The 15463-nt window shown below is 45.9% G+C and overlaps 1 protein-coding gene across 1 annotated transcript in view; it reads left to right on the top strand.

Annotated features, from left to right (window-relative positions):
* The first annotated feature begins 3110 nt into the window (after positions 1-3110).
* NFAM1 (NFAT activating protein with ITAM motif 1) overlaps positions 3111-15463 on the top strand; it is a 45396-nt gene continuing 33043 nt past the window's right edge. Inside the window, exons 1-2 of the mRNA XM_038756855.1 lie at positions 3111-3196; positions 8659-8839. Coding sequence (XP_038612783.1) covers positions 8785-8839 — 55 coding nt within the window. The 5' untranslated portion in view covers positions 3111-3196; positions 8659-8784. The remainder of the gene's footprint in view (positions 3197-8658; positions 8840-15463) is intronic.

Below are 15463 nucleotides of genomic sequence, written 5' to 3'. Positions count from 1 at the left end.
GGGAGTCGGAGCAGGGCAGCCAACAGTGATGAAAAATAGTTTTCAGAAAAAATCAAGGGTGAGACAAGTCTTCCTCCGGCGGACGCGGGAAAGTCGAGGCGGACCCGGGGACCCGTCCACCGCCATGGGCCGAGGCTGGGTCGTGTGAGCCCACTGTTGGGTAGGGACTGTCTCTATATGTTGCCAACTTGGACTTCCCAAGCGCTTAGTACAGTGTTCTGCACACAGGAAGCGCTCAATAAATACGATTGATTGATTGATTGATTGATTGATTGATGACCAGGGCTGGTCTGGGTCTCCCAGCCTGCCCTCACGGCTCTCCCGCCCGTCAACTCGAACCCAGGGGATGGGAGCCAGTTGGCACTCAGAGGAGCGGAAAGCCGGAGGGTTTCTGCACCGCGATCGACCGAGGAAGAATAACCACACCTGGATGGTGGAGGGGCCTGTTTGGGAGATCCTTGGCAGACAAGACCCCATTTATCTTCTCGGTATCCCCGGGAGGGGAGGAGGGTTGAGTTCCATCATTGGAATGATTTATGGAACACCTGCAGGATGCACACTACACTGGATGCTTGGGGATAATCAGGAAAAAAGGCATTTTGATGAGGATCCTGTATATATGTATATATAATAATAATAATAATGGCATTTATTAAGCGCTCACTATGTGCAAAGCACTGTTCTAAGTGTTGGGGAGGTTACAAGGTGATCAGGTTGTCCCACGGGGGGCTCACAGTCTTAATCCCCATTTTACAGATGAGGGAACTGAGGCCCAGAGAAGTTAAGTGACTTGCCCAGACTCACACAGCTGACAAGTGGAGGAGCCTGGATTTGAACCCATGACCTCTGACTCCAAAGCCCTTTCCACTGAGCCACACTGCTTCTCAATATGTTTGTACATATTTACTACTATATTTATGTATTTTACTTGAACATATCTATTCTATTTATTTTATTTTGTTAATATGTTTGGTTTTGTTCTCTGTCTCCCCCTTCTAGACTGTGAGCCCACTGTTGGGTAGGGACCGTCTCTATGTGTTGCCAACTTGTACTTCCCAAGCGCTTAGTACAGTGCCCTGCACACAGTAAGCACTCAATAAATATGATTGATTGATTACTTGTTAAGCACTTACTGTGTGCCAAGCACTGCTCTAAGCACTGGTGTAGATACAAGCTAATCAGTTGTATCCACTAGGCCGTGCTGCTTCTTTTCATTCATTCATTGATTCATTTATTCAGTCGTTATTTCATTCAGTTGTATTTATTGAGCGCTTACTGTGTGCAGAGCACTGTACTAAGCACTTGGGAAGTACAAGTTGGCAACAAGTCATATTTATTGAGTGCTTACTGTATGCAGAGCACTGTACTAAGCACTTGGGAAAGGACAATATAACGATAATCAGACTCATTCCCTGGCCAAAATGTGTATCTCAAATACAGCTGCAGGCACACTGCTTGCTGTTTTCACGCCCTAAAACTGCTTCTCTCTATTGACTAGAGAAGCAGCGTGGCTTAGTAGAAAGAGCCCGGGCTTTGGAGTCAGAGGTCATGGGTTCAAATCCCTGCTCCGTCACTTAATAATAACAATAATGGCGTTTATTAAGCGCTTACTACGTGCAAAGCACTGTTCTAAGCGCTGGCACTTAGCTGTGTGACTTTGGGCAAGTCACTTAGCTTCTCTGTGCCTCAGTTCCCTCATCTGTAAAATGGGGATTAGGACTGTGAGCCCCCCAGGGGACATCGTGATCACCTTGTAACCTCCCCAGTGCTTAGAACGGTGCTTGGCACAAAGTAAGTGCTTAATAAATGCCATCATCATTATTATTATTGCCCTGATTCCACCTATGCAGTGCCGACAGGAGGTTGAGGATGGGCAAGAGGCCTTGGCTCCCTAGCCTCACTTCACCCAACTGTACAATGGGTATAATAAACCCACAAGACAGGGCATGCCATGTCAGCAGGGGCTGTAGAGTGGTTTAGTGGGTAGAGCATGGGATTGGGAGTCAGAAGGACCTGGGTTCTAATCCTGACTCCTCCACATGTCTGCTGTGTGACCTTGGGCAAGCCACCACCTCACTTCTCCGGGCCTCAGTTACCTCATCTGTAAAGAGAAAGTGAGCACTATGTGGGGCAGGGACTGTATCCAACCTGATTATCTTGTATAATAATGATGGCATTTATTAAGCACTTACTATGTGCAAAGCACTGTTCTAAGCGCTGGGGAGGTAGCAAGGTAATCAGGTTGTTCCACGGGGGGCTCTCAGTCTTAATCCCCCTTTTACAGATTAGGTAACTGGGGCACAGAGAAGTTAAGTGACTTGCCGAAAGACACACAGCTGACAGTTGGCAGAGCCAGAATTTGAACCCATGACCTCTGGCTCCAAAGCCCGGGCACTTTCCACTGAGCCACGCTGCTTCTCTATCTACCCCAGCGCTTCCTACAGTGTCTGGCACATAGTATATGTTTAATACTATAATGGCCTAGTGGAAAGGTCACAGGCCTGGGAATCGGAAAACCTGGATTCTATTCCCATCTCTGCCACTTTTGTGTTTTTTTTAATGGTATTTGTTGAGCACTTACTATGAGACAGGCACTAAGCGCTGGGGTGGATACAAACTAGAGAAGCAGCGTGGCTCAGTGGAAAGAGCCCGGGCTTTGGAGTCAGAGGTCACGGGTTCAAATCCCGGCTCGGCCAATTGTCAGCTGGGTGACTTTGGGCAAGTCACTTCACTTCTCTGGGCCTCAGTTCCCTCATCTGTAAAATGGAGAGTAAGACTGTGAGCCCCCCGTGGGACAATCTGATCACCTTGTAACCTCCCCAGTGCTTAGAACAGTGCTTTGCACATAGTAAGCACTTAATAAATGCCATCATTATTATTATTAACTAATCCGGTTGGACGTAGCCCATGTCCCACATGGGGCTCACAGTCTTAATCCCCACTTTACAGATGAGGGAACTGAGGGTCCTGATCCTGGGGAAGGGTCTTTGCTGGGTCGAACAGGTCTCCACCATCACCAGGTGATACAGTTTCTACTAAGAGTGTTACGGCCTGCACTTTCACAGGGTCCAGCCCACGGGAGGGAGAGCTCAGGGAAACAACCGCGTCCTGTTTTCTTTCTCGGTGTTGTCTAAGGTGCCGGTGCTGAGGTCAGCAGGCTCTGGGAAGAAAAATAATAAATCACTCAGCGAGATTGGTGAGTCAGAGTTCCTTAATCATTAGCAGAGCAAAGCCGAACGGAGCAGAGCGGAGCAGGCCGCTGTCTGGGCTGCTGCTGCTCATTAAAACTTTCACCGGACCTAAATTCTTTAAATTGAAAAAAAAAGCCCAGAATATAGCTTCTTTTTCTCACGAGGAGGGTTTATGGGGTTTCCCCCAGGAAGGAGAATGGGGGCTCAGATTTCTGGCTGAACAAAAACTCAGGCCACTTCGAAAGAGCTTGAGCGTGCTAGCCAGATGCCTGAACCAGTTGGAAATAGCCTACTCATTCAGAAAATATAATAATAATAATAATAATGTTGGTATTTGTTAAGCGCTTACTATGTGCAAAGCACTGTTCAAAGCGCTGGGGGGAATACAAGGAGATGAGGTTGTCCCATGTGGGGCTCACAGTCTTAATCCCCATTTTACAGATGAGGGAACTGAGGCACAGAGAAGTGAAGTGACTTGCCCAAGGTCACACAGCAGACATGTGGGGGAGGCGGGATTCGAACCCATGACCTGTGACTCCCAAGCCCGTGCTCTTTCCACTGAGCCACGCTGCTTCTCACCCCTCTTGTAGACTGTGAGCCCACTGTTGGGTAGGGACTGTATATGTTGCCAACTTGTATATCCCAAGTGCTTAGTACAGTGCTCTGCCCACAGTAAGCGCTCAATAAATACGATTGATTGATTGATTGATTTTCCCCCCTCAACCGGTCATGGGTTCTAATTCCAGCTCTTCCATTCATTCATTCATTCATTCAATCTTATTTATTGAGCGCTTACTGTACGCAGAGCACTGTACTTGTCTGCTGTGTGACCTCGGACAAGTCACTTCCCTTCTCTGGTCTGTCTCCCCAGTTAGACTGGAAGCTTTTCTTAGGCAGGAAACGTGTCTTCCCACACTGTCGTACTGTACTCTCCGGGGAGTTTAGTACAGTAAGTGCTCAATAAATAGAGAAGCAGCCTAGCCTAGTGGATAGAGCACAGGCCTGGGAATCAGAAGGAACTGGGTTCTAATCCCAGCTCTTCTACTTGTCTATTGAGACTGTAAGCCCCATGTGGGACGGGGACTGTGTCCAACCCTATTTACTTGTAACCACCCCAGCGCTTAGTACAGTGCCTGGCACACAGTAAGGGCCTAACAAATACCACACATTACTGTGTGACCTTGGGCAAGTCACTTCATTTCTCTGTGCCTCGGTCACCTCATCTGTAAAATAGGGTTTAGGACTGTGAACCCTTTGTGGGACATGGATTGTATCCAACCTGATTCCAAACTGAATTGTACTTTCCAAGCGCTCAGTACAGTGCTCTGCATAAAGTGCTCAATAGATACGATTAAATGATTGAATGATTACATTGTATCTACCCCAGCGCTTAGAACAGTGCCTGCTTCTCCGCTGTACTGTACTAAGCACTTGGGGGAGTACAATAGAGTTATTCATTAACTCATTTGTATTTATTGAGCCTTTACTGTGTGCACAGCACTGTACTAAGCGCTTGGGAAGTACAATTCAGCAACAAATAGATCCACTCCCTGCCTTCACAGAGCTTCCAGTCTAGTAGAGGCAGGCAACCGTTAAAATCAATTACAGATGGGAGAAAATCCTCATTCTACTTATCTCGGCCTTTATATGGTGTCTTTCACCTCACACTGTTGGGTAGGGACTGTCTCTATATGTTGCCAACTTGTACTTCCCAAGCGCTTAGTCCAGTGCTCTGCACACAGTAAGCGCTCAATAAATACGATTGATTGATTGATCGGGTGCCTAAGCACCTCGCTATTTCCGTTAGGATTGCGACAACGCCATAACATGGGTGATCTGTGATACACACAATCATACAGCACCGTGGGGGATCAACAATAAATAGCATCGTGATTTCCCCTACACGTCCCCGTGAAAAAAAATTAAAAACAACAACAAAAAACTTTCCGGCTTCATAAATCATCTTGGTGGGGCGGCCCGCCTGGATGCCTGCCCGTCTTATAGGCCAGCTGCTTCCCTCCCGCCGCAGCCTGGGCCTCACTTCCCGTGAGGCAATTGTGTAGCTGTGTTGCACAACGCGCTGTTTTCACTGGGGAATGACAGAGAGTTGCGGTGGGGCAGAGGAGCAGCTGGCCAAGAGAAAAGAATAAACGCGGGCAGAAATACAGGCAGAGCTGGAAGGGAGCAGGTCTTTGTAGTGATTGATCTCCGCCAGCCACCGGCCCCTTCCTGGACCAGTTGAGCCCCTCTCAGTCGTATTTATTATATTAATAATAATAATAATAATGGCATTTATTAACACTTACTATGTGCAAAGCACTGTTCTAAGCGCTGGGAGGGGGTACAAGGTAATCAGGTTGTCCCACAGGCGCTCACAGGGTTCATCCCCTGGAGGCCTTCCCAGATTGAGCCCCTTCCTTCCTCTCCCCCTCGTCCCCCTCTCCATCCGCCCCATCTTCCCTCCTTCCCTTCCCCACAGCACCTGTATATATGTATATATGTTTGTGCATATTTATTACTCTATTTATTTATTTATTTTACTCGTACATATCTATTCTATTTATTTTATTTTGTTAGTATGTTTGGTTTTGTTCTCTGTCTCCCCCTTTAAGACTGTGAGCCCACTGTTGGGTAGGGACTGTCTCTAGATGTTGCCAATTTGTACTTCCCAAGCGCTTAGTACAGTGCTCTGCACATAGTAAGCGCTCAATAAATACGATTGATGATGATGATCCCCATTTTCCAGATGAGGGAACTGAGGCCCAGAGAAGTGAAGTGACTTGCCCAAAGTCACACAGCTGACAAGTGGCGGAGCTGGGATTTAAACCCATGACCTCTGACTCCAAAGCCCGGGCTCTTTCCATTGAGCCAAGCGCTTACTGTGTGCAGAGCACTGTACTAAGAGGTTGGGAGAGAACAATCCAACAATAAACACACACACACCCTTCCCACAATGAGCTTACAGTCTAGGTGCGAGGAGACAGACATTAAGATAACTAAATGAATTACAGATGCGATAATAATAATAATGGTATGTGTTAAGTGCTTACTATGTGCCAGGCACTGTACTAAGCACTGGGGTGGATACAAGCAAAGCAGTTGGACACAGTCCCCGTCCCACATGGGGCTCACAGTCTTAATTCACTCATTCATTCATTCAGTCATTCAATCGTACTTATTGAGCACTTACTGTGTGCAGAGCACTGTACTAAGCGCTTGGGAAATACAAGTTGGCAACATATAGAGACGGTCCCTATCCAACAGTGGGCTCACAGTCCAGAAGGTGGGCTCACAGTCTCACAATCAAACAGGCTCACAGTTCCCATTTTACAGATGAGATAACTGAGGCACAGAGAAGTGAAGTGACTTGTTCAAGTCACAGAGCAAATAGTGGAGTCAGGATTAGAACCCAGGTCCTTCAGACTCCCAAGCCCCAGTTCTATCCACTAGGCAACACTGCTTCTCTCCTTCTCTGCTTCCAGCTTCTCAGCTCCAAATCCCCTAACAGGGGTTGGCTGGCAGGCAATCAGTCAATCAGTCAATGGCATTTATTGATAATAATAATGATAATGATAATAATAATAATGACGGTATTTGTTAAGCACTTACTATGTGCTAAGTGCTGTAGACACAAGGTAATCAGGTTGTCCCACGTGGGGCTCACGGTCTTAATCCCCATTTTACAGATGAGGTAACTGAGGCCCAGAGAAGTGAAGCAGCCTGCCCAAGGTCTCACAGCAGACCGGGATTAGAACCCATGACCTCTGACTCCCAAGCCCGGGCTCTTTCCACTAAGCAACGCTGCTTCTCATTGAGCACTTATTGAGCTCTTATTGAGCACTTACTGTGTGCAGAGCACAAACTAGACTTGTAGACTGTGAGCCCACTGTTGGGTAGGGACCGTCTCTATATGTTGCCACCTTGTACTTCCCAAGCGCTTAGTACAGTGCTCTGCACACAGTAAGCGCTCAATAAATACGACTGAATGAATAAACTAAGCTCTTGGGAGAGTACAATACAATAGAGTTGGCAGGCACATTCCCTGCCCACAAGGAGCTGACAGTCTAGAGGGGGAGACAGATGTTAACATCAATTACGCATGTGGACATAAATGCTTGGGGGGCTGAAGGTGGGGTGATTATTTAGTGTATATAATATATAATTTAATTAAGTGTATATAGCTATAATTCTATTTATTCTGATGGTATTGACACTAGTTTATTTGTTTTGTTTTGTTGTCTGTCTCCCCCTTCTAGACTGCGAGACCGTTGTTGGGTAGGGACCGTCTCTAGATGTTGCCAACTTGTACTTCCCAAGCCTTAGTACAGTGCTCTGCACACAGTAAGCGTTCAATAAATACGATTGAATGAATGAATATGAAGGTGCTGTGGGGGGGGAAGGAGGTAGGGCGGGGGGGATGGGGAGAAGGAGTGAGACGGGAAGGATCAATCGATCAATCAATCAATCAATCAATCAATCGTATTTATTGAGTGCTTACTGTGTGCAGAGCACTGTACTAAGCGCTTGGGAAGTACAACTTGGCAACATATAGAGACAGTCATCATCAATCGTATTTATTGAGCACTTACTGTGTGCAGAGCACTGTACTAAGCGCTTAAGGACTAAAACAGTCCCTACCCAACAGTGGGCTCACAGTCTAAAAGGGGGAGACAGAGAACAAAACCAGACATACTAACAAAAGGATGGTAGTTCCGTCTACAATGATGGGAAAGTCAGGGTTTGGGAGGGAAGATAAGGAGTTCAGTCTTGGACATATTCATTCGATCATATTTATTGAGCGCTTACTGTGTGCAGAACACTGTATTAAGCGCTTGGGAAGTCCAAGTCGGCAACATATAGAGCCAGTCCCTACCTGACAGCGGGCTCACAGTCTAGAAGGGGAAGACGGGCAACAAAACAACACATATTAACAAAAGAAAATCAATAGAATCGTCAATATGTACAAGTCAAATAAATAGAGGAATGAATTGGGACATTCATTCATTCATTCGATTGTATTTATTGAGCGCTTTATTGTGTGCAGAGCACTGTACTAAGCTCAAGCTACATATTGAGTTTTAGATGGAGGGCAGACATCCAGATGGAGATGTCCTAAAGGCAGGAGGAGACACGAGCCTGAAGGGAGGGAGAGAGAGCAGGGGCAGAGATGGAGATTTGGGGGTCATCAGCGGAGAGATGATAGTTGAAGCCGTGGGAGCGAATGAGGTCATCAAGGGAGTGAGTGTAGATAGAGAACAGAAGAGGACCAAGAACTGACCCTTGAGGAACCCCTACAGTAAGGGGATGGGAGGAGGAGGAGGAGCACTGGGCGGACAGGCAGGGAGACAGGAAGACAGAGGCGGGGAGAAAACGGACCTGCGGAAGGGGGAGGCACTTAACTGGAAAGTGAAGGGAAATTGGGCCCAAATGAAACAGCTGTTCTCTCTTCCCCCTCTTGTGACCTGAGGAGGAAGAACTGAAGAGGAAGGAGAGGACCCGAAGCCCTTGGCCGCGGGGGAACTGCTGGGCGGCTTCCTTTGGGGACAGATGCTTCCTTCCAGCCTCAGGCTTCGGCCTACCCCTTAAGCCCACCATGGTCTCCAGGCTCATCTTCTTGGCTCTGCTCCCGTGGCTGCTTCAGAGAGGAGGTAAAAGTTCCCTGCACCGTTCTCTGGATCGGAGCTCTCCTAGAGTGGAGTGTCTTTTTTTTTAAATGGTATTGGTTAGGTGCTCACTATGTTCCAGGCACTGTACTAAGAGGCGGGGGATATACAAGATAATCAGGTTGGATGCAGTCCATGTCCCACATGGGGCTCACAACCTCCATCCTCATTTTGACGGATCAGGTATGAGGCCCAGAGAATCAATCAATCAATCAATCAATCGTATTTATTGAGCACTTACTGAGTGCAGAGCACTGTACTAAGCGCTTGGGAAGTACAAGTTGGCAACATATAGAGACAGTCCCTACCCAACAGTGGGCTCACAGTCTAGAAGGGGGAGACAGAGAACAAAACCAAGCTAATTGCCTAGAGTCACACAGCAGACAAGTGGCGGAGCTGGGATTAGAATCAATCAATCGGTGGTGTTTATTGAGTGCTTACTGGGTGCAGAGCACTGTACTAAGTGCTTGGGAGAGTACAATATAACAGTTTAACAGGGTTGATAGACACTTTCCTGGCTCACAGTGAGAACCCAGGTCCTTCTGACTCCCGTGCCCATGCTCTATTCATTCATTCAATCATATTTATTGAGCACTTACTGTGTGCAGAGCACTGTACTAAGCGCTTGGGAAGTACAAGTCGACAACCGATAGAGACGGTCCCTACCCAACAACGGGCTTACAGTCTAGAAGGGGGAGACAGACAACAAAACAAAACATGTAGACAGGTGTCAAAGTCGTCAGAACAAATAGAATTTAAAGCTTTATCCACTAGGCCATGGTTTATCTACTTGGTCTTGCTTCCAATCTACTCCATAATAATAATAATAATTATGATAATAATAATAATTGTGGTATTTGTTAAGCGCTTACAGTTACCTCACCTGTACAATGGGGATTGACTGTGAGCCCCCCATGGGGCAACCTGATCACCTTGTAACTTCCCCAGCATTTAGAACAGTGCTTTGCACATAGTAAGTGCTTAATAAATGCCATTATTATTATTATTATTACCAGGTACTGTACAAAGTGCTGGGGTGGATACAAGCAGATCAGGTTGGACACAATTCCTGCCTCACATGGGGCTCACTGTCTCAATCCCCATTTTCCAGCTGAGGTCACTGAGGCCCGGAGAAGTGAAGTGACTTGCCCAAAGTCACACAGCAGACATATGGAGGAACCGGGATTAGGACTCATGACCTTCTGACTCCCAGGGAAGCAGCGTGGCTCAGCGGAAAGAGCCCGGGCTTGTCACCTCCCCAGCTCTTAGGACAGTGCTTTGCACATAGACTGAGCCCCCTCCTTCCTTTCCCCCTCCTCCTCCTCCCTATCCTCCCCGCCTTACCTCCTTCCCCTCCCCACAGCACCTGTATATATGTATATATGTTTGTACATATTTATTACTCTATCTATTTATTTTACTTGTACATATTTATTCTATTTATTTTATTTTGTTAATATGTTTTGTTTTATTCTCTGTCTCCCCCTTCTAGACTATAAGCCCACTGTTGGGTAGGGACCGTCTCTATATGTTCCCAGCTTGTACTTCCCAAGTGCTTAGTACAGTGCTCTGCACACAGTAAGCGCTCAATAAATACGATTGAATGAATGAATGAATAGTAAGTACTTAATAAACGCCATTATTATTCTGTTCTAGCCACTATGCCATGCTGCTACTCTTTTTTAAATGGCATTTATTAAGCGCTTACTGTGTGCAAAGCACTGTTCTAACCTTTCAGCTTTTAGGTCAGCCTGGTGACCCCCCCCGTTCAGAAGGTGATGAAGAATGTATTCTTTTATTAGTTCAGTAGTGACCGCGCCGCCACTCTGGGGATTTTACCTCACTGCTGTGAGAGGCTTTCCAGGAACCAGAGATTCATTCATTCAATCGTATTTATTGAGCCCTTACTGTGTGCAGATCACTGTACTAAGCGCTTGGGAAGTACAAGTCAACAACAGATCGAGACGGCCCCTACCCAACAACGGGCTCACAGTCTAGAAGGGGGAGACAGACAACAAAACAAAACATGTAGACAGGTGTCAAAATAGTCAGAACAAATAGAATTATAGCTATATGCACATCATGAACAAAATAAAGAGAATAGTAAATATGTACAAGTAAAATAAATAGAGTAATAAATCTGTACAAATATATACAAGTGCTGTGGGGAGGGGAAGAAGGTGATGGGGAGGAGCAGAGGAAAAAAGGGGGCTCAGTCTGGGAAGGCCTCCTGGAGGAGGTGAGCTCTCAGCAGGGCTTTGAAGGGAGGAAGAGAGCTAGCTTGGCAGATGAGTGGAGGACTCCAGGACAGGGGAAGGACATGGACTGGGGGTCGACAGCGGGACAGGCGAGCACTTACTGTGTGCAGAGCACTGTACTAAGTGCTTGGGAAGTACAAATTGGCAACATATAGAGATGGTCCCTTTTCCCAACAACGGGCTCACAGTCTAGAATGGGGAAACAATGGGGAAACAAAACAAGTAAACAGGTGTCAATACCATCAGAATAAATAGAATTATAGCTACATACACATCATTAATAAAATAATATAATATAGAGATGCATCTTCATCTAAGTCCACTAGGATCCCTTTGCCGGGTAGATGAATGGCTCGAATTCCAGTCGCTTCAGCCTCCAGAGGGAAAAGAAGCTATCCCACTAATAATAATGATAATTGTTGTATTTGTTAAATGCTTATTATGGTCCCGGCACTGTTCTAAGTGCTGGGGTAGACACGAGTTAATTAGGTTGGACACAGTCCCTGTCCCACGTGGGTCTCACCGTCTTAATCCCCAATTGGCAGATGAGAAAACTGAGGCCCAGAGAAGTGAAGTGACTTCCCCAAGGTCCCACAGCAGACACGGGGTGGAGCGGGGATTAGGACTCAGGTCCTTCTGATTCCCAGATCCGTGCTCTACCTACTAAACTGCACTACTTCTTACAGATGAATGACACGGATGCCATTCGCTCCATCCTTCAGAGGGAAAAGGTGCTGTCCGATGGTGGTAATGAAATAACGATAACTGTGGTATTTGTTAAGCACTTACCATGTGTCAGGCCCTATACTAAGCGCTGGGGTGGATATGAGTAAATTGGGTTGGTCACAGTCCCCGTCCCATGTGGGGCTCACAGTCTTAATCCCCATTTTACAGATGAGGTCACTGAGGCATAGAGCAGTTAAGTGACTTGACCAAAGCCACACAACAGAAGAGTGGAGGAGCTGGAGTTAGCTAAGCACTGCACTAAGTCCTGGAGTAGAAACCAGATGATCACGTGAGTGTTACTGTGTGCAGAGCACTGTACTAAGTGCTTGGAAAGTACAAATTGGCAACATACAGATATGGTCCCTTCCCAACAACGGACTCACAGTCTAGAATGGGGAAACAATGGGAAACAAAACAAGTAAACAGGTGTCCCCATCTTAATCCCCATTTACTTAATGGGGATTAAGTAAACACTGTCCCCATCCCTCTTCTTGCATCCATGCCAGCGCTTAGTACAGTGCCTGGCATATAGTTAAAGCGCTTAACAAATACCATTATTATTATTATTATTATTATTACTACCCCTCATGGGGCTCATGGTCTAAAATAGGAGGGCAAACAGAGCTTGAATCCTGTCTCCATGTTTTGTTTTGTTGTCTGTCTCCCCCTTCTAGACTGTGAGCGTGTTGTTGGGTAGGGACCATCTTTATATGTTGCCAACTTGGACTTCCCAAGCGCTTAGTACAGTGCTCTGCACACAGTAAGCGCTCAATAAATACGATCGAATGAATGAATGAATGAGCCTGTTGTTGGGTAGGGACTGTCTCTATATGTTGCCGACTTGGACTTCCCAAGCGCTTAGTACAGTGCTCTGCACACAGTATGTGCTCAATAAATACGAATGAATGAATGAACAGAGTTGGTAGACATGATCCCTGCCCACAAGTGCTTTCAGTCTCTGATCGAATTCCCTCTAGCTTAACCCTCCCAGCAGTAGGCAAGCCGGGACACGGGGAATCCGTGAGCCCAGGCTCTAAAGACAATAATTCAGCCGGGCTGGGACCCAGCTCCTGTTCTGCTTTCTTCTGCCAAGCCGGTGCTTTTGCATCCTCTGTGAAAAAGGTCTTTCGAAACCCTCTCAGCCTGCAAATGACAACGGCTATTTTCTTCCATTCTTGCAACATCAGTTAGATGAGCCTGGAAATTGGTTTTCCCCTTTTATAGTGGGGAAGCTGTCTGCAGCTCCCAAAGTCCGCCCACCACCCATCTCCGAACCCTGTTTGTGTCGCTGCAATTTGGGCCTGCCCATGATTTTCTCACATCCCTGTCGGCGCTTCGTTTGACTGACCATGCTGGGAAGATAAAGCTGGGTAATCATCAAACTGGAGAAAGTACCCAGCTGTTTCACTATCAAGTTCCTTCATTTCAGCAATGGACAGGAAACTAGAGTAGCGGAACAGGAAGCGGACACCTTTGAAATACCTAGTTAGAAGCGAGACTACTTTTGCTTCGTTATCAGTTTGTTGGACTTCCCTGCTAATGAGATGGCGAGGAGAGGAGTTTTATCCTGGACAGATCCCCCTCCAATCCCCTTCCACCCAACTAATCACCCAGACTGAACACCTCAGCTTTCTTTCTTTCTTTTAATGGTATTTATTAAGCACGTACAATGGGCCGGTTATTGTACTAAGCACTGGGGTAAATACAAGGCAATTGGGTTGGACACAGTCCCTGTCTCACATGGGGCTCAGTCTTAATCCCCATTTTACAGATGAGGTAACTGAGGCAAGGAAAAGTTAAGTGACTTGCCCAAGGTCACACAGAGGACAAGGGAAGGAGCTGGGATTAAAATATCCAGCAATTAATTCAATAGAATTTATTGAGCATCACCGATGAACAGATCACGATAGTAAATGTTTGGGAGAGAACAATTAAAGAAAAAGACCCAGACTTGTCCTTGAGGTTTTTTTTTTCTTTTAATGGTGTTTGTTAAGCACTTACTATGTGCCAGGCCATATACTACGTGCTGGGGTAGATATTGGGTTGGACACAGTCCTTGTCCCACATAGGGCTCATAGTCTTAATCCCCATTTTACAGATGGGGTAACTGAGGTGCAGAGAAGTTAAGTGATTTACCCCAGGTCACATGGCCGACAAGGGGATTAAAACTCGGGCCCTTCTGATTTCCAGACTGGTGAGCTACCCACTAGTCTATGCTACTCCTCAAGTTAATAGGGGAATCAGGCAGACATAAATTAAACCCACCCAATGGGAGCGGAGGGAAAGATATAGATACAACTGCTAATTGTAAGAGTAGAGAAAAACATGTACATCAGTGAATGAATGGAGTTCACAAATTAATGTATACAAAAGTACTACGGTTGGTCTGATCCAGTAAGAACATTGTTTGAGGGTTAAAGTGTTTATAATTTCTCAAAATTTGGGATTAAACAAATCTATAAATTTATTGAAGGCTTACTAGATGCTCAGCACTGTACTGAGAGCTTGAGAGAGTACCCTACAACAGAATTAGTAATAATAATAATAATAATAATGTTGGTATGGCGCTTACCATGTGCCAAGCACTGTTGTAAGCGCTGGGGGGGATACAAGGTAATCAAGGCTGTCCCACGTGGGGCTCGCAGTCTTAATCCCCATTTTACGGATGAGGTAACTGAGGCACAGAGAATAATAATAATGATAGCATTTATTAAGCGCTTACTATGTGCAAAGCACTGTTCTAAGTGCTATGGAGGTTACAAGGTGATCAGGTTGTCCCACAGGGGGACAAGGTAAGTGAAGAGAAGGTAAGTGACTTGCCCAAAGTAACACAGCTGAAAAGCGGTGGAGCCGGGATTAGAACCCATGACCTCTGACTCCCAAGCCCAGGCTCTTGACACTGAGCCACGCTGCTTCTCTAGTAGACACGTTTCCTGCAAGTAATGAACTTACAAATCTAGAAGGAGACCCCTTAATTTAGACACCCCCAACTTAGAGAAATACTTAAAAATACCATAATTACTTTTACCCCCTTTCCAAATGGACAATCTAGTCACTTTTTTTCTTTTTAGGGAAAACGTTTCTTCCCACTCATCCTATACAGGATGACTATGAATTTATAATTTAAGAAAAAAAATAAGAACGATACTTTTAGATTTGAAAAATTTGTCGTCTGGAGTTTTATTAGTTTGGGTTGAATGAGTGAGAGTTGATAGGCTTCGTGAGAGATTTTATAGCAGAAAATGCCACATCTCCAAATACCTTGGCAAAGGGATGCACCAGAAATGAAACTTATTCTGTTGCCTTTGGAAGGCAGCCAGGAGCTGAAATCGCCGGGGCTGCTGCTTTTTAAAAATGCAGCTGGTTAGCTTTGCGTTCATTTGATATCATTTCCCTTCCCTCAACATTAGAAAAAAAAAAAAATGATGGACGCTTTTTGTTTACTGTAGCATTTTCTCTTGCCTCCAGGGAAAGCAGACATATTTTGTATGAACTATCCCTGTTTTTAAGCTGGTGTCCAGATCGCACTCCCTGAATGCATTTACCTATCCAAGATCAGGCTAAGTGGGGAGAGAAATTTTCCAAAGAAAATATCAAATTGGCGTACTTTCTAGAAAGAGAAGCA

Source organism: Tachyglossus aculeatus, chromosome 14, assembly GCF_015852505.1.
Source record: "Tachyglossus aculeatus isolate mTacAcu1 chromosome 14, mTacAcu1.pri, whole genome shotgun sequence".
NCBI classification, from domain to species: Eukaryota; Metazoa; Chordata; class Mammalia; order Monotremata; family Tachyglossidae; genus Tachyglossus; species Tachyglossus aculeatus.
The sequence above is the reverse complement of the archived record's forward strand: the minus strand, read 5'-3'. Positions and strand labels throughout refer to the sequence as shown.